The sequence below is a fragment of the Porites lutea genome, chromosome 12 (assembly GCF_958299795.1).
Source record: "Porites lutea chromosome 12, jaPorLute2.1, whole genome shotgun sequence".
NCBI classification, from domain to species: Eukaryota; Metazoa; Cnidaria; class Anthozoa; order Scleractinia; family Poritidae; genus Porites; species Porites lutea.
Genome location: NC_133212.1, coordinates 13,480,070 through 13,500,366, shown reverse-complemented (window position 1 = coordinate 13,500,366; position 20,297 = coordinate 13,480,070). Strand labels below are relative to the sequence as shown.

The 20,297-nt window shown below is 38.6% G+C and overlaps 1 protein-coding gene across 1 annotated transcript; it reads right to left on the bottom strand.

Moving 5' to 3' along the window:
- Positions 1 to 192: 192 nt before the first annotated feature.
- Positions 193 to 18,922, bottom strand: LOC140921362 (dipeptidyl peptidase 2-like). Its single transcript, XM_073371363.1, has 11 exons — positions 18,690 to 18,922; positions 13,191 to 13,327; positions 12,346 to 12,509; positions 9,079 to 9,217; positions 6,999 to 7,086; positions 5,943 to 6,001; positions 5,497 to 5,778; positions 1,957 to 2,113; positions 1,573 to 1,637; positions 1,001 to 1,071; positions 193 to 316 (listed from the first exon to the last, which is right to left on the bottom strand). The coding sequence occupies exons 1-11, from the start codon at positions 18,841 to 18,843 to the stop codon at positions 235 to 237; spliced, it is 1,398 nt and encodes a 465-aa protein (XP_073227464.1). The 5' UTR covers positions 18,844 to 18,922; the 3' UTR covers positions 193 to 234.
- Between the last annotated feature and the right edge of the window lie 1,375 nt (positions 18,923 to 20,297).

The window sequence follows — 20,297 nt, the reverse complement described above, 5'->3', positions numbered from 1 at the left end:
ACAAATTTGACCATTTTTATTCAACCATTATTATAACAACTCCATCTTCATGCAGTAAAAGTTACACTTGAAAATAACGTGCCTTTCTTGCTTACTTTTTCTGACACACTGCACTGCCTTGCACCTATTGAAAAAATAACACTTGGACTTATTTATCATAACGCTTCCCATCATGATTAAGTTGTATTTCTTAGCCACTTATTTTGATGACTTATTTTAATACAGGGAGTTGGCCTAGTCTATGAACTGTCGAATTAGTTGCAGTTCTTGCTGACGGGCTTCTGTGACGGTTGGTGGATCCTGAGGGTTGGATGCCCTGAATAAAAAACAACAATATATATTAGAACAAAGTATGAAAGTATTTCAATGGATCTTTCCCTCGATGAGTGATAGTATGTAATTTCATACAGAGCACTGCATTTGTTTTACCCAAGCCTTGAGTTGGTGCCTTTGTGACAGAATGCTATTACCATGTAAAGTTGTTTAACCTATCGCCATTCACGGCCACGCGACCGCAGAAGGCGCGGATCCATACCGGTTTGCAAGCTTTCACTTCCGGCGCTCGTTTAGGAAATCAGTTAGTATTTATTCTAGATCTGCGCCTGTGCAGGACCTGGGTGGAGTCCAGAAATTTTACTTTTTCCCTTTTATGCCATTCCTCTCTCCATAAATGGCATTTCAAGTCATCTGCTGGTCAACAACAGCGCCTCCTAGAGTAGGAACAGAATATTGAATACAGGAAGGTCCTTTCGCCCGTAGATTATGCGGTTTAGATTTGCTTATCTGTACACATGGACCAAAAATTTTTAAATCTCTTTCCTTAACTCGTGCTCTTATAAGAGGGCCAAATTGCTTGAAGTTGGATTGAAATTACAAAATCATAATCACCTGCAAATATTAGTATGCAAGTGCTTTACCAATCAGGAAGAGAGATTAACAAAATAATCTTGAACGGCAGCCATGCAGATTTTATGGGGAGGCAACATTATAACGAAAATACCTTAGGTCAAGATGATGGGCTCCGCCCTTGACAAGCACTGCAACAAGTGTTGAGGAAACATTTTTAAGAACCTGGTAAAAACATCATAATGAGAGTGAATAGTACGAACTAGTATCAACGACATAAAAATGCTAATCAAAATTCAGATGTAGTGGAAGAAGTGATCAGGGTAATTGGTAATTAAGGTAGGGCGAACTTTTGATTGCTAGGGGAGGAATGAATGGGTATACTACCATAGGTTGAAAACCGTGAATATCCACAACAGAGCCAACGTAATTATTTCTCTGAAGGAGCATCACTTTTGCAAAGTAAATAAAATTCATCGGAGAGAGAAAGCTTAACCGACATTTTCAGGCTAAAAGAAGATTTGTCTCAACTTGTGCTCTTCACTGTAAATTAGGGCACACTGTTAATAAAACCACTGCGGCAGCTTTTATGTCAAAACGGTAACTAGAAGAACATTCTTCCTGTCCCAAATGGTCTCATTGTAGTATGCATCAGCTGCCCAAACGTTGCCCTAATCATGTATTTATTACATCGTGGAATTTCAGCCGCTACGCTTAATAACATACCCCTCCTGGCCTCCAAGGATCTAAGTCACCATTGGAGAAAATAATGTTGGAAGCAGAGGATATATCTGAAAGGGACAAATAGAAATAGATTAACTATGTACTTACGAAAAACTAATAATAATTCATGGACATAATAGAAAAGAAAATTACTGTGTAATGGGTAGATGGCTTTCTTGGACAAAACAATACCAAATGTAGATATTGGTGCAAGAATGAACAGATCTACGTCCCCTGCATCAGAAGTTTCTTGAAGTCATACAATATACAACACACTTGGTTGCACCTTGTGTTTTAATCTTTCGACTGTAGTCGGAAAATTCAACTGAAGTAAAATTTCAGTTATCACTGTGTGAATCACAACTTTAAATCTTCAGAGTAACTGACCTTTTCCCCATAACTGAATGATGGGCCAGTTAGATCGCTGAACCACACCCCATTTATGCTGGCAATATTTTGCTACCATTTCAGGAGTTGAGGGTAAAACTGGAAACATGTCTGTCCTGTTATTTGAACCTGCAGGCAAGCTCATCTCAGTGCAAACCTAAAAAATTGACAGAAAAATTGATAGAAAACCCTTTTGATAGATGTATATGAAATAAATCATATAAGAATCGCGGAAATGAAAACCCTTTTGTTAGATACGATACCTACCCGTATTTACAGTTCTATTGCTATGGAAATGCAGTGAAACCCTACGTTTTCCTTATCTTAAAAAAAGCAATGCTCTTAACTTTCATTTTTAGCTTTTAGTTATCTAGTTATGACAGACTTGATATATGATTTGGATAAAGCTACAAAAAAAATAAATTTTTAAATAGTCTTAGAAAGAACGATGTTTAAGCAAGAGTTTAATTTACATTCAGTGTTCGGGCTAGGACTAAGAAGGGCTAAAGTCATGAAAGGCACTTAAGGTGACTCGACCCAGTTTTTTTGGGGGGGTACCATCCTACTTTGAAGCTCTCTGGTATCCCCACCTTTACTTTTATCGTAAGTCTAACACATAGAATGGATAACATATAGATCAATCTACAATATAACATAAAATTTTTGGCGATCGGAGTAAATGTCACGTGGTTATAATGCCACGCCCCTTTGAGGTCTGAGTCGAAAATCTGCTGTTGCCGGCATTTTTTCGTGAAAATCTCTCGGCTACACATAGTGCGCATTAGTGCCTTGCGCTGAACAGAGTTTCACCAAAATCGCAAAGACCCAATTCGAGAAATTCAGTGGTTTCCAAATTTAGGTCATAATTTATGCGAAAATGATAAGCAAACTTTACACGGATTATATCTAATACACTATGTGATTCATCTCTGTATTTTGGGCATCCTTATAACAGATGGGTCCTTGCAAGTCAGCAAAACAATTTAGGGCCTTGTAAATGCGCGCGATTTCGAGCAAAGCAAACATTTAGAAATTATAGTTTTCGCTATTTGTTGACGTTTGTCAGCGTTTAAGAGTCAATGTCACGAAAAAAGCATTTTCTTAAAAATTCGTAGTTTTTTTTCCTTCAAATTTTTTCAGGGCCACAATTGATTAACTAACAACCCGGACTCTGAATTTCATGGTCATTGAAAAACTGTGACATTATCTTCTATAAGCCCAAACTTGAGTAAACATTGAAGATTTTTAGCGTTTTGGCTGAGTTTGTGCTTTGGGAGTTGTCTATTGTTTCTAGTCTGTCATTATACAGCATTCTTGTCCAGCACGCGTGCAATAACCGCGCTTGGCTGACTTCCGAATATGATAATTTTGGTACAGTGAGACAGGCCATCGAGGGATACATAGAGGTTTAACTCACAATTTTTCATCAATTCTCGTGCTTCTTGTGCCTTTGAAAAAAAATCAAGAAGTGCTACACACTAAATCTACTTACTATTAAAAAAGATATCATTTTTTCATAGGTTTAATGCGAACCACGGGAATCCCTTCTATTTTCTTATACTAAATTATCATATCTCGATGAGCATTCGGAAGTCAGCCAAGCGTTGTCATTGCACGCATGCTGGACAAGAATGCTGTATAATGACAGACTAGAAACAATAGACAACTCCCAAAGCACAAACTCAGCCAAAACGCTAAAAATCTTCAATGTTTACTCAAGTTTGGGCTTATAGAAGGTAATGTCACAGTTTTTCAATGACCATGAAATTCAGAGTCCGAGTAGTTAGTTAATCAATTGTGGCCCTGAAAAAATTTGAAGGAAAAAAAACTACGAATTTGTAAGAAAATGCTTTTTTCGTGACATTGACTCTTAAACGCTGACAAACGTCAACAAATAGCGAAAACTATAATTTCTATATGTTTGCTTTGCTCGAAATCGCGCGCATTTACAAGGCCCTAAAGCGTTTTGCTGACTTGCAAGGACCCATCTGTTATAAGGATGCCCAAAATACAGAGATGAATCTCATAGTTTATTAGATATAATCCATGTAAAGTTTGCTTATCATTTTCGCATAAATTATGACCTAAATTTGGAAACCGCTGAATTTCTCGAATTGGGTCTTTGCGATTTTGGTGAAACTCTGTTCAGCGCAAGGCACTAATGCGCCCTATGTGTAACCGAGAGATTTTCACGAAAAAACGCTGGCAACAGCAGATTTTCGACTCAGACCTTAAAGGGGCGTGGCATTATAACCACGTGACATTTACTCCGATCGCCAAAAATTTTATGTTATATTGTAGATTGATCTATATGTTATCCATTCTATGTGTTATACTTACCACAAAAGTAAAGGTGGGGATACCAGAGAGCTTCAAAGTAGGATGGTACCCCCTAAAAAAAACTGGGTCGAGTCACCTTAATATTACGTGTACTTAAATTTTTTCAGAATGTTGGTGAGTTGATGTTTTAGCGAAGTATAAAGGGAAAGAGGTTAGCATAAGAAGGGCCCGCCAAGCTACGAAAATATATAAATAAAAGTTTTGATTAATTGAGTGATTGCGATTTCCATTCTGGGTTGTGAAATACTTTGCTTTTAGTTGAAACACTTTCAATAGCATCAGTTTCAAAATTTTCTAATTACCTTATGGCATGGCTTGTTAACGTAAGGGAAAACTCCCACAAAGGGAGCCTCATCGAGCATTCTTGATGTACAATGGATTGAAAATTTTGTACCATGAACGATGAGACTAAAGGGATTTGTTGGTATATGTTTATTAGAATTGCAAATTCAAAATACCATTTATAATACCATGTAGACTTCCTTTGTCGTCACGAACTCTAAGCTTGATACATAACAACAAGGTAAAGGGGATTCCAGTCTTTTTGGCGAAAACTTCACCTCTGTGCATATATTTTCTACAAAATTTCTCAAGAGAGCGTGGTGACATTACCGAAAATAGACGAGGTCTTATCAACGCCATAATCGAAAAAATTCATGCAGGAAATCGTGCAGTTATACAGCTCATATTTGCCGCTCATAAGATACCGTAAAGTTCCGAAAAAAGGGCCCCGGGACTTATATTTTTCAAAGGCCCTTTTTGAGGGGCTTATTTTTGGAGGAGCTTATAGGAGGGGCTTACCTATGGAGGGAAATTTGCGTTTCAAAATCGATTGGGCTAGCCTTATAGTAGCTTATAGTTGGAAGGAAATTGACCGTTTTTGCTTTATTTTAGTTTGTATTTGAGGGCAATTTCCAAGTACAATCCCCCGGGGGGCTTATTTTCGGAGGGGCGATTTAACGAAGGGTTTTTTGCGTTACGAGTTTGGGGGGCCCTTCATTTGGAGGGGCTTATTTTCGGAATTTTACGGTAGTGCAAATGCATTCATGCACTAGCATTTCCCAGAAGGCACAGCGGTCTTATCGTTTATCTTTACGCTAAGTCATGAGACGTTGTTTTCAGTTGATTGAATCTTGAAGATTGCTCAGTCAGTCGCAAGGTATCATACGATTTGTGCTTACAGGTTTCTTCGCTATGTACCTGATAGTCCCAAGCAAGGCTATCTGGACCAAGACCACAACCTGTAGGATCTGCACATTCAATGTACTCAGTATCTGGATCAAGGCATGATAGTGTTCCGTTGGTTCCATTGTACACCAAAGCTGTGGCACCAGCCAGACCATCGAGCTTGGAAGATGCATTTGCCATCATTTCGCACACCACATTAACAGGGTACCCAGGCAGCGAGTCTGTAGGGTATGGGTAATCCTCCATGGCAAGAGTAGTGAAGGCATTTCGAATCCAGTGTAACATGTGATGAATCTGCAAATTAAGAGGAAAGTAGAGATTGGGGAATAAGTGAGCTATGCTGACCTCACACAATAAGCTAAAGGAAATTGTAGCTTGTCAAATGCCACTTCGATTAAAAAGCCTTTAATATTTTTCTGATAATTAAGAGTTCTTTTCCCTGTTGGCGATATATATACCTGCTCTACTGAGTCAAGTGATTTGCAAAGCTTAAAGATCCTTGAGAGCTCAGACAGGCCTGCAAAAGATTCAAACTTCTAGTTACGACTAAAAACAACACTTGAAGCAGTCGGGTAACTACAACTAACCGAAATAAACCTGATGTTATTCATTATAGTGATAGAAGATTGAAGACAATCATACATACGTAGACAAAAAAAATCTACAGGTGGCGTTATGAGCGACCACTATTTTTAAATATGATTATTTGGGCTATTTTGAGCTGTGTCAAGAAATTTATCCAAATTCAAACAGCGACAACTGCCACCAAATTGAGTGAAACATACAAGTAACCGCTCAAAACGTGAAAACAAGGTATAACTCAGTCACACTGCACATACAAAAGGAGATACGGATGGACAAGCTTAAAGAACATTGAAGCGGATTGCAATTGTGGTTTTTGAAAACTTGTTAGCTTAACAGTTTTTTAAAGTTCATTTTTGTTGTTTTTAACGTTAGATATAATACCTAGAAGACATACTTGTTTGACACGAATCCGTGATTTTGTCATTCACAAGTAATTTCTCAATTTTCATAGGGAATAAGGACGCGTTAATTAACTAGAAAGCCGTAACAAGGCCCTTTTACCTGCATTAGTTTTTTCCATATGCCAGCGGATAGATTAATCGATCCACCAGTACCCTGGTTGATCATGCACTCAGATGCTGTTGGGTCTCAGAATTTTTCTTTGTTCCACACTAATGAAATATCGCGGTTTACATATTAATTTTTTACAGGACCCTTTTGGTAACAGTTCTTTTTATTAGAACTGATAGGTTATCCTGTATAAATATTCGCGTTATTATTATTATTATTATTAATATTCGTAAGGTACATGTAATGTCTCACGAACTGATTTTTAGGGCAGCAATGTTGGAACAAAGTAACAATTTGGAACAATGCAGCAACAATATTGTAACGCTGTGATGCGCGGAAAATTGTGGTTGCGAATCGTCCCGTGTAACATCACTTTAAGTTGTTAAAATCGCAATAAGATAGGAATACGTTAAGGGCACCTTCTGCTCCTTGATTTTTCAACATCTCAAGCATTTCAAATGCAGTAACAATATAGCCAGGGCAATCAGGATCAGCCTTATAAAAGTCCTAGAATTAAAGCGTAAACATAACAAATACTTGATATGCAGCTTTAACTAACTACTGAGAAACAATTACACTGTATTTGTGACAAAAGTACACTGTACTTCAGTCACAGTGTGTAAGGCTGCGTGCAAACGGACGCAACAACTCCCAACATTGTTGCGCCAACAATGTTGGGAGTTGTTGCGTGCGTGTTGGTAGTGGTATGCAAACGGATGCAACAACTCCCAACAATGTTGGGACCTGCAGTGCATCGTGGGAAGGATACAACCCATAAGTCTTTGTAAACCATGCGTAATGAGCGTGCGTGGTCCCAACAATGTTGGAAGATCCATGCAAACGGATCCAACATTGTTGGGGCCGCGCACGCTAATTACGCACGGTTTACAAAGACCTATGGGTTGTATCCTTCCCACGATGCACCGCAGGTTGGGAGTTGTTGCGTGCGTTTGCACGCATCCTAAGAAAGTAAATGATTCAAATTACCCCGTCCAAAAAGTATTTCTGTATCGCCCGATTCAAAACAGCTTCCGAAAATTTTTAAATTCTCCCCAGTCTATAACTTCAACTCATGTTCCCTCCGATTTTCCGATCTGCATTATTTTTATGTTCTTTTACGCTTTAACAAGACTCGCAAATTGAAAATTTAAACCTTTTTCCCGCCAACAAAGTCTATTTTAAAGGGTGCGCGAGAGAAAGAAAATTTGTCTTTAAGGGTCATCTGTGACGCTATTTGCTATCTTTTTAAAAAGCTAAAACATGTGTTCGCATTAATTTAATTCCGAAAACAATGGTCCAGTTTGGTTATTTAAGACGATATTTTAATACTTAAAAGTATTAAAACTATTTCTTGTCGTTTGTGTAACGGATGCAAGGATTGGACATATTGCAAAATTTGAAAAAGTTGGGCTTAAGTTTTTCTGTTACTACTAACATGACAAATTTCTGCAATTTGATTGGCTTAGAGCAGTGGTATTTCAGCTTAATTTGAAATACCTACATGTGAAAATTACAATCCTTTTGTGGGTAGTAGTATAAACAAATAATAGCATGATTTGTACGCGATATTTGGCATAAATACCACGCGTGATATTTCAAAATTGTCTCAAATTTCACGCGCCTAACGGCTCATGAAGTTACGTATAACAATTTTGAAATATCACTCGTGGTATTTATGCCAAATATCACTACTAATCATGCTATTACCTAAAACCATGCCTGCAAAAATCCTCTCCCCCACCCCCCCCCCCCCAAATATTATACCTAGTGCTTCCTTATGAAACTTGTTTGATATCTTCCTCAAAGCTCTACAGGATCATTATTTTGTGTTTGGGTAAGGGTACTAAGTAAAGACTACAGAACCGAATTGGTCTAAAACAGCAATATCCTGCTGACAAGCTACTTTAACAAATTGAAATTTCTTGGGAGAGTAGACATACCGTATTTATTCGAATAAGCGCCCAACCTCGAATTAGCGCCCACCTCGAATAAGCGCCCACCCCTACCCCACCTACTTGAGTGACAATGAGATTGAAATTGAAATTGAATAAGTACTACTAAGAGACTTCCCCGAAGACGGAGTTTTCTTCAGAGTAGTTTACAGAAACCTTGGTTTGTTACATCTTCGCTTTTTGTTATTACCATTTATTGTTTTGTTGCAAAATAAACGTACTACACTTGCTGAAAATGGTTAAAATTTAATAAGCGCCCAATCTCGAATAAGCACCCACCTCGAATAAGTGCCAACTCTTAAGGTCCTAAAATTTAATAAGCGCCCAGGGCGGTTAATCGAATAAATACGATATTTGAAAAAAAAATGCCTCAACGAAAATAATGTTTAGCACAATACATCTGATGTACATCGGTAGTAAGTTTCAGTGACTGTGATAATAATGTTACATGATGCCTAACAGGGTATCATTTTAATTCATCTTACTCATTAAATATCTTTAAATGATACATACCGTTTAAATACTGTGGTGGTTTTAAAGTCCTCACCTGAGTTACTGCCGAGAAAAAGAACTGCCTCTCTCTCCCTTTAAAGGTTTTCATGTAAACTGGTGCGCTGGCTGCCAATGCTGTATCAATCACATTTGGGTATTTGAACCTCATATAGGCACTTAGCTCCCCACCATAACTGACAAAACATTCAATTTTTAATGGACTAATAGGTCTATAATTATACTAAAATAATAAATTTAGACTAAAACAATGCGTTATAAAATTAAAAGTGAAATAAAATAATTATTTAAAAAATTCAATGACAAATAAATAAATAAATAAAATAACTAACTTTCAATAGAGTAAAAAATTCAGACCTCTAGACTTAAGTCACAGACTAAAATAATGCAAAAATGCAAGACACCAAACTGAAGTGGAAAAATTACTGCAAAATTCTTCCTGCTAAGAAGGCTTTTTTCACTTGTAGAAGACTATCGTCGCATATCCAAAAATTGTGGGAGGTAACGCTACGAGCGAGCTCAAGCTTCTCCGAGGATAACGACGGAAAGGAGGAAATAAAAAGCAATAGCTTTAACAAGCAAAAACAAAACCTCTGAACCTGCATCACACTTTTGGCAATATGGAGCGGAAAAACTTGCTATACCACTTGCGAATCTGTACAATTCATGTATTACAAATCGACAATGGCCAAACAACTGGAAAAGGGGGGAATGGACGCCCGTCTTTAAGAAAGAGGATCCACAAGATTGTCGGAACTATCGACCAATAACTGTCCTTCCAGTGGTTAGTAAGGTGTTCGAGCAGCTACTTAGCGACCAGATTTCTAAGCAATTCGACAGCCGTCTGGATTCCCGAATTACGGCATATCGTAAACGCCACAGTTGTGAAACAACATTGATAAGTCTTATTGAAGCGTGGAAATCAGCACGTGATAACCAGCAAATTGTTAAAATCTTATCTACCGACTTGAGTAAGGCTTTTGATTCGCTTCATCCGTCCTTAATGATCAGCAAATTAAAAGCGTATGGTTTTAATGACGAACTATGTGATCTACTTCGATCTTACTTGTGTAATCGATTGAACCGAGTGAAACTGGGAGCTTTCAGAAGTGAATGGAAGCGTACAGATAGGGGTTGTCCACAAGGATCGGCCCTTGGCCCATTGTTATGGAACATCTTTCAAAACGATCTGACATACGTAATAAATTCGCATCTCTCTATATACGCGGATGACCATCAAATGTTTGAAACAGCGGGGAACCTGAAAATGGCTGACACCAATCTTATGAGGAATGCCAATAGGGCCTCCGAATGGTACGCTAGCAATCTGCTACAAGGAAACCTGAGCAAATATCAAACTATGACTTTAAAGCATAACAAGACAGAAAGTAACACTCCATTACACTTTCAAGGAAACACCATCGAATCTTCTGACTGTCTTAAGTTGCTAGGGGTCACCATAGATGAACAGTTGAATTTTAACACTCACATTAATGAAATATGTAAGAAGGCGAGTCAAAGAGTAGGTGTAATGTTAAGGCTTAAAAAACTTGTCCCTACCAATGCTAAATTAACTCTGTATAAATCAGCCATATTGCCTTACTTAACCTATTGCCACCTGACTTGGCATTTCTGTAGTGCTACCGACAAAAGAAAGCTTGAACGGGTCCAAGAAAGAGCACTACGCGCAGTTTTCCTAGATAAGCAATCAAGCTACCAAGCATTGCTGGACAAAAGTGACCTAACGATTCTTCAGAACAGAAGACTGCAAGATATTGCTATCCTTATGTATAAGGTGAAACACAAACTATGCCCCATCAAAATATCCGAGCTATTTCACGCGCATTGCTCACCCTACAACTTGAGGACGGCAGAGTTCGCCATTCCCAGATTTAGGACCAATAAATATGGTAAACACTCGCTCACCTACCTGGGACCAAAGTTGTGGAATAAGCTGCCAAGCGAAATCAGAACTCTCCCATCATTATTTAGTTTCAAAAATTGTATTCGTAAATTTGATCTAGGTGTAATGATAGACGACGACAATTGCTCCAATTGCATCCTTTGTAATTCTTAATCTTTATAAATCAATTATTTCATTAGTTGATAGTTAGTAGGTTTTTTAACTATATTATATTGTTAGGTAACTATAATTGCATCCTTTGTAATTCTTAATCCTTTGTAATTCTTAATCTTTTTAAATCAATTATTTCATTAGTAGATAGTTAATAGGATTTTAACTATATTATATTGTTAGGTAACTATATTATATTGTTAGGTGTCCCCAATTAGTAGAGGGGTTCTTAACCCCATCGGCTAGACATTCCAAGACACATTAATAAAGTTTATGTTATGTTATGTTATGATTCCTTTACCTTCATCAGACGACTTAAATACGTTGTCAAACTTGATCGGAATGGCCGGATCGTCACCTTGATCTCTAAGATCGTAGTTTCATTTATAGCGATCGTCGCGACTTCGATTAACGAAAGAATATCATTAATCATGTCTTACATTCTTTTTCTTCTAACAGGCAAGCAACAAGAATCATGCAATTAAACCATGACTTAGCATGTCCTTGGTTTTTCCAGATAATACATTGTACTTGTAACGAAGGAGAATAGCTCATGGTAGATATTCCTGTTTTTCACCCTTGCTTTAAATCATCACCAACAACTGGTCCAGTGCCCTTTTCTAGTTGTTTTCTACATGATATAAGATCTGAAAACAGACACTACTAACGGATTGAGCCTTAACAGATGCCTGAAGCCGGCCAGCAAAAAGGTCTTATCATATATCGAACTCAATCCACTTCGATTGATTTCTGCAATCGAACGAAAGGCCGATGATGGACAGAGCCTCCTTGAACGCTTTGAAGATCATGTTTATAATTAATAGGGTACATCAGCAACGAAACATAACACACAGGGACGACTTAATCGAGATCGTAAAGCGCCACAGTATTTGCGTTAAATTAAATCACGAGGTTTTGTACACGTTTGTACGGTGGGTTGCACAGACTTTCGTGCCTTTAATTAGCCATATTTTCGTTGCATTTCAAACTTTCACCCTCAAACTTCTCAAATTTACACCAATTTTAATGCAATCTTTCAAGTCATGTTGATGAATTGTCCTTAAGTGGCTAACGGTTGAAGTTTAAGCAACCGTGGACTGAGTATCTAAATTGAAAATCCTGGCTTTTTGCCATGAGCACTGTTGATATGAAGACCGACCTCATTTAAAGCCTTCCATTTAGATCATGCAACAAGAGTGGATTATGGAATTTACTAGAATCATATCTCACCTTCCACCAAAGGCTACAACTTTGCTCTTCGTTGCATTAAGCTGAATCTTAAGTTCTGTTATCAATACAGCATAGTCTGCCATGGCTTGTTCTACTGCAAGGTAACCAATCTTGTCATGCTCAAATGATTCACTACCAAATGGAAGAGATTCCCCATAGTATCGCTTTAAAGTTAAAAATTACACATCATTATCAAGGAAATGACATATACTCTAACCGGGACGTTAACCATCTTTTTTATGGCCTCAGGCAACTAGTGAAGGGTACAGTAAAAGTATTTGTTTATAGGGAACTGCAACGCTAAGTTGCAAAGAAATATGATTTGAAAAATTTCACGAATGTTTATATGGATGACATGCTATTCTACCCATCTCTAGCTTGCAAAAAATACGTGTTGTGCGTGAAAAATGTTATTATCATTCGATACAAATTTTTGTTCCTTTGCATTGGCCGAGAGCCCACCACGTGACCTGCAAATAACTGCCTAGAAATAATGGTGTGCTCATGCGCAATGTCGTCCAACTGTGTTTGGCTTAAGCCCTAATATTCTGCTCTTGCGTAAACGAAACCACGCTTTTCTCCTTCTTGCGATTGCTCTTTCGTGAAGAATGGCAGATCGCTTCGCTTCCCGAAGATATTTATTAGAAAAAAATGTTGTTAATTATTGGTTTCTTATTTTTTACATTATCGTCACATGGTATCATATCACAGAATCCATACCCTTAGCCAATTCTAGACTGATAAAGCCTTTGGTATTCAATCCTTTCTCGCGAGAGGAAGAGAGAGGACCCTGGGAAAGAGAGTACATACACAGTATCACTGATACTGTGAAAGTTGAAACTTACATGTTCGGCAAATATGACTAACGCATTAAACTGCTCAGCTGCTTCAAAAACAAAGCCAGAATCTTTCCAAAAGTCGGTGATAGAGCCTTCATTACCAGTGTAAAAGAAAATGGGCCCGTTGTTATTCCAGTATTGATCTACAAAGAAATATACACAGACTTAAAATAATATATAGATTTAGCTAAGGCTAAACGCGAAGCGTCCATTCATATACTAGAGTTACTTTTGAAAAACTCGAAAATTAAAACGAAGAAGCTCCAACTTATGTAAAGAAAGCCAGAAATTTATACTTAAACTGATTGTAAAACAAAAAGAGAACATTATAAATCAAAATCGATCACGGAAATAGTCTTGGAAAAGAATTCTTACCCATACGTCTGCATCACTGCCCCCCCACCCCCCCCCCCCCCCACAAACCACACCCATTTGAGAAGCTAATAGCCCATGAAATTTTTATGTTTTATAAAGGCTGGTTGTCATTCGCGAAAGTCTTTGGCTGCGTCCAGTTCACTGTTTATGTTTATAAGTGAATCTTTCCGTCTTAAAGGGATTCTACCCAAATGGTAAATTAGGCCGATTTTTGTGTTTAGAATATGTTTTCTTTGGAAAATCTGACTGACAAACCGTTACGTGCAAATTACATGTACATCACAATATCTGATACTCAGTAACCTTTACTGTAAGTTATACTTTTTGTTTCCTGTGGCAAAAAGAACCAGGAAGGTTGATAACATATTTTACATATCCCCCAATGAATAACCATAATCTTGCAGTCTACACAAACTGCCTTTTGCGTGTTGTGTACTAAATGTGCGTTAGACCTAGAACTCAGAACTCAGATTCAGTGATAAACAATGTCGATTCTGATACTAGCTTTACACATTGTGGAGTGCTTCAGGGTTCTATCCTTGGCCCCCTTTTATTCTTAATATATATCAATAATGACTTGCCAAACTGTAACCTTCTGTCAGATGTCAGGATGTATGCTGATGACACTAATCTCACTTATTCTTCTAAAAACCGTGATGATTTGTTTTCATCCCTCACTCATGACCTTGCCAATCTGAAACAATGGCTCGACTCGAGTCGCTTTAGTCTGAATGTTATATGACCAAGTGTCTCTTCACGGGGATCCGACACAAAATTTCTCTACTCCCTAGTGAACCAGATATCTGTCTTGATGGTCAATCAATAGAAAGATGTCATTACCTAAAAAAAGCCTAGGCGTGTGGGTGGATGAAACACTTTCTTGGGGAACTCAGTGGTAAAGTCGCAAAAGCACTTGCTGCCCTGAGGAGACTGAAACCAATTTGTCCCCAGGGGATTCTTGTCTCAGTTTACAAATCATTGATTCTGCCTCATCTTGATTATTGTGGTGTTGTCTGGGGAAATATTGGCACTGGTCTTAGTCAATAGACTGCGAGCAGTCCCTTAGGATGGTCACGCGAGCGAGGAAAGCGCAAGCGAGAAAATCGAGCGAAGCGAGCGAGCGAACCTCTCCAGTCCTGCCAAGCTTAGACTTGACGGACTGAAGAGGGACTGCTCGCAGTCTACTTAGTCAAAGACTTGCGTAAATACAAAACAGAGCGGTACGTATAATAACTGGAACCGGCTGGGATGTTAGATCACCCCAGATCCTTCGTGATCTCAATTGGATGAGCCTCTCGGTCAGGCGAGCAAACCAGTTAAAAAAGGTTCATGTTCAAAACAGTGAACAGATGAGTACGCGAATGTATATCAGAGAAATTTGCCCACACCAACTCCATTCACAGACAAAATCTGCGGGGCTCGCAACACAATCTCTTCGTTCCGAGACCATACACTGAGGCATTTAAGAAGTGTTTCTGGTATAGGGGTGCTGTCCTATGGAATAGTGTGTCGGTCGAGGCTAAGCAGACCACTAGTTTAAATAATTTTCTTAATTCAATTTTAAAATTAAGTAATTTTTATAATTGTAACGACATAGGTTCAGTATTATAAATTATTAAATATGTGTAACTTATTGTTAAAGTGCATGGCTCCTTGGGAGAGCACTTTTTAGTGAAAAGGATTTCATGGTTAAATAAAGTTATTGAATTGATTGATTTAATTTGATTTGAACTACAAATAATAATTGTAATAATAATATTTAACGTATTCTAAAAAGGCGAAGTCATTTTGGCACAGTTACGAGTCAGTCGGTAAAATGATTGACGAGGGGGGCGTAAGGGTTTGCGGTATTGCGGTACTTTTTTTTTTATTGGGTTATTTTTGGTGCGGTGTTGCGGTAATTCCAAAGTACGGTATTGCGGTTTTCAGGGTCCAAGCGGTGTGCGGTGAGATTAAAATTTCATGTTGCGGTAGTCGGTGAAAAAATCATTGTGTCGCGGTGATTTGCTTCTTTTTCATGACAAGAGGATACAAATCCTAAAAGGTCTCCCTAGCTAGCCTGCGTGACTTGCGTGTCTTCTTATAGTTGCACAGTCGGGGATCGTATATTGCGCAAACAGTACATCCAGACAAATCTTATGGTTTGTAATTTCAGTTAATACTCGATATGATTAACGACATTAACTTTTTTATCCAATGATACGTAAACATGTCGCATTATTTACGACCTCATGGACCTTGTGGGAATGGTCAGCTTGGTTAACCTCTTTACCAGTTTTACTGCCACTTTCGTGCCAGTCGCGAAACAATGGCAAGCGATCCAGAGGGTCAACTAAGTGATCAGTCAGATATTTCAGCAAATAGTGAGGTCAGTGAAATCGTTATAAATTGCGTAGTGTTGAAAGATAATCTATGAAGATGGTGTGGTCTAAAAATTACAACTTGTCCTTCTCGTTGCGCATGCAGGAATATAGAATTTACAAGTATTAGCGTCACCATGTGTGCTTAGTCTACGTAGCAAGGCAGCCCAGGAATGGGGGGGGGGGGGGGGGGAGTTGGAGTTACTTCCTTATAAGAGGCTAATGGGGATGTGCCGCTGTATGGGGTCGCATTTCCAAGAGAGTTACTAGAATGGGGTCGTGCATTTTCTGAGTTTTGGGGGTAAGACAGTTCTTCATGTTTACGGTTAGCAAACGTACCAGAATGTTTGCTCTGTAGATGAAAAGTAAAGTGTTCTTCATTCAGTTTAAAAAATGTTCAATTCATAAAAATAGAAAGTGACTAAGCTGGCATCGCGAAAATTAAATATTTGTCCAAAAGTGACTTAGATGGGGTCTATCATTGGCCACAGAATAGACTATAATGGCGGTAGGGGCACTGGGAGGCCAGCGGCACATACCAAGCAAAAATTAACCCACGTACCCCCGTTGTATCATTTACGTAAATGTATACATGTAATGAACAAAATTAAACGAGTGCAATGATCTTATGTTTATCGCACGCTTGACTTCGACGCACCTTGACTTGGAAACACTGACATAAAAGTATTATTTCTTTTTGAAAGGAGGATTTGAAATATTGACAACGTCAACTTTTTCCCATTTGTAACTGCGGTTTCGGTATTTGGCTAAATTTTGATGCGGTATTGCGGTATTCTAACGTCATAACAAGTTTCCTGGCAGCGATAGGTACGGTTCCCATCTTCTATAGCCTACGTAGCTGGCTTTGAAAGGGGTAGGGGATAGGGAGGGAGGGAAAAAGGGTAGGGGGATTGGAGTGAGAGAGGGCTCCTTTCCTTTTTCCCTTTCTCGATCCCCCCTCCCCCTCCCCCTCCTCTTTTTGCGACTGCCACGCAGGCTACATTTTCTCCTCTAAAACCACAACAGGAAAGTTCCTTTTTTTCACTTTAGGCAAAGTAAGAGAAGAGAAAATTTGACATTATAGGGGCACAAATAGTGACAGAAACAAATGAAATATAAAAAATAGCATGTAAGAATCTCAACTAGCCGAAAATCACACCAATTCACCTGCTTCTCTCCGACCCTCTGAGCATATTCTTCATGAGTACGTTTCTAGGCCACTAGTACAGGTTTCTTGCGCCGGGATCAATTTAAACACATGGTACTTACAGTTTGTGACATTTTGCTCATAAATGCATATTTCAATATAAGTTTAAATTAAGTAAGAGAATTCATGAAAAGATACCATGTTCACTTTTCAGTGCCCGAGGAAGAACTGTAGAGGCCCAAAACATTCAGCACAGAGAAACCAAATAGAAGCTGTTGGTAACGCTGTCACTTATTGTCTTCGTTGATCCCATCTTTCGCTCTGCGTTTGCCGTTACGTTTTAATAACAGCCTTAACATTGTGATTAAAAGGGAAAATATCTTTGATGTACGAAACAGCGATTAATAGTGATACTATTTTGAGCGTAAGTGAACTTTTGTTTTTCCGCCTTTACATATGTAAGGTTTGTTAAAACATTCGTCTTGTCAAACTGCCTAGACTACTTGTCACAAAAACCAATCAAGTTATAACGATAATATTGTCATGTTTTCAGCACTGGTGAGATAAAAACTACAAAAATACTGTTTGTATATCTGTCTGGATTTCATACAAGGTGCCTGTACTGAGTCTCTAGACGGGTAAGTCCAAGGAGCAACTACGCACCCTTCCCACCCATGAAGCTTATGACTAGTCAATCGCTTCCCCCAAGCTCTGCTAGTAATGCTGTGATTATGAGTCACCGCATTGATTTGGCTAGCCTAGGCCACAGGAAAAATTCTCTGACTTTGCACTGCTTTCTGACATAAAACTCTAATCAAAGTGACAGAATCTCCCCTCCCTACCCCCATGGTTTTCACACAAAACAAGGAAGCCACCACGCACGGATCGGTCTGGGTCAGGGCTCTCAGCTGACACCTAGCAAGACGGCAAGCCCCCTGGTTTTTTTCCGGCTACACTGGCTTGAACACGGGCGATGCCCGTGTTCAAGCCAAAACTTAGCGGGCACCTTTTAGCAAAATCACACAGATATTCATTGTCTTGTTTCCCCTAAAGATGTAAAATAATTTAAAAAGTCCAACTATTTTCAAGCTACCACATTTGACCAAACGTGCCTGTTTGTCCAGACAATAGTACTACAAATGTTTCTGTATTGCATTATTAAATTTATGAAATATGCCATCATTCTTTTACAGCGTGCTCGCCGTACAACAAGCAGGTGAATGCAAACTGCTGCTATAAAAATAATGATAAGCAAGCACCTTTTTATTTTTCTGTCAATTTTTGAATTGTCGGGGGAAATTTCGGAAAAAAACCGATGGTACATTTTTGAATTACAGTCGATTCTCCCTTAACGACTCAACGGACACCTCAATAAGACGCACATCTCGGTAACATGGACACCTAGAGTTGGTCCCTTGCTCTCTTTACTTTCTTTATAGACTCTGTATTAACGGGCAACACTCCAAGACGGACACTTAATGCCAGTCCGAGAGGTATCCTTCTTAGAGAGTTGACTGTACTTACAAAGACATTTCAGTCAACAGATGCCCTGATGGTAACTATAAGATTCCTGAAACTTACCTGCTCTGCTGAAGTTTTAAGTTGCCTCGGAATTTAGCTTACCTGTGTACAAATACCTTTGTGAAAATGTTGTGTCTTGGACAAAGTTGAAGTGATCAAGTTTCTGCTCAAAATATGCAATGTTGTACTGAGGAATAATGGCAGCAGCAAAAGAGAAGAAAGCCAAAACAAGTGAAACGAAGAATATGTGATCCATGTTACAACGAATTTAAGTTCTTGGAGGTCAGTAGACCACAGGGACCCACACGGTCTTTTCGTGTGTAACCGTTTGTAATTTTTAGTGACGAGCTTAAGTATGGAGCAGTTTTCATTTGCTCGGCACATTCAATTATGTCTGTTTGTCATTCAATTCTGCCTGTTTCTCATTCAATTTATAACAAATTAAGTCTGTTTGACATGCAATTATGCCGGCTTGTACGTTATTCAATTGTGACTTTGTTGTCACCAATTATCAATATCGATCATGGCCGATTGAAAAAATGACAGGTGTGCAAGATGCATTGGGTCAACAAAGAGGTAGCCTTAAATTAAAGGCTGGTTTTCACTAGCGACGGAGTCGGAGTCGGAGTCGTAATCAGTGTTCAGTACAACGAACGGGGTTATGTTCTATGAAATTTATCTAAAGTCTGCCGCCCACTTCACCACTGATCCACGATTTATTTATTTATTTATTTTATTTTCAAGTTCTTTTTAACCGATCCTCGATCCTTGATTCCTCCATCCTCGATCCTGATTTTCCAGTAAACTTTGAGGTTTTGCTCATTAAGATTATTGAATTCTCTTTTTTTTCGAACACTGAAGTGATCATTTGTTCCAAAATAATCAACACTTTCAAGCGATAGAATTCTTGGACCAACACGTTCCGGAAAAGCTCGATATGGGATTTCTATTCTATGGACATGAAGTGCTGCAAGTAGAGTGCGCGGATAGTCAAGTTCAAAGCTCTGAAAGCTACCCGTATAAACACATCCGTGATACATACGTAACGTTAGGGTGGATTTCCACTGACGCGTTTTTGGCTGTGCACGTTAACGCACGTACATTTTAATCACGTAAATAAAATAGAGGTAAGATATAAAGTGTTGAGATTAACCGTCAAGTCGAGCGAGTTTCTACTTTTACGCTTACATAATTGTACGTGCGATCTTTCATACACTGCCTCTATTTTATTTGCGAACGCAAATTTTACGCACGTACGCACGTAAAAATTACGTGACAGTGGATACTTGATATCGCAAGTATTTATAAAGTGCAACACGACTTCACATCTTAACAACTGCTAAAATCTATGAATTAAATACATAAAACAAAGTGAATCTATTTAACCGAAGATTTCCAGTAATTGCGACAATATTCTGAGAAACGTAACGCCTTAAAACACCACAAAATAGAATTTCCCCGCTATAATATTTTCTCATCCTACTTTGGGATATTTCCTTTTTAATCAGTGCCTGCATGTCGTGCATAATCACACGAAAATCAAGGGCCGCCATTCGAGGAAAATTACATCATTGCCAAACTTACAAGCGTCATTTGAGTCATCGCCCAGAGTCATCGCCGAAAAAATAAGCATGCTCATCAGGAGACTCATTTGCATACAGTGAAAGTCGCCACCATTCTTATCCCCAGTTTCCACGGTCTTCGCTAGGA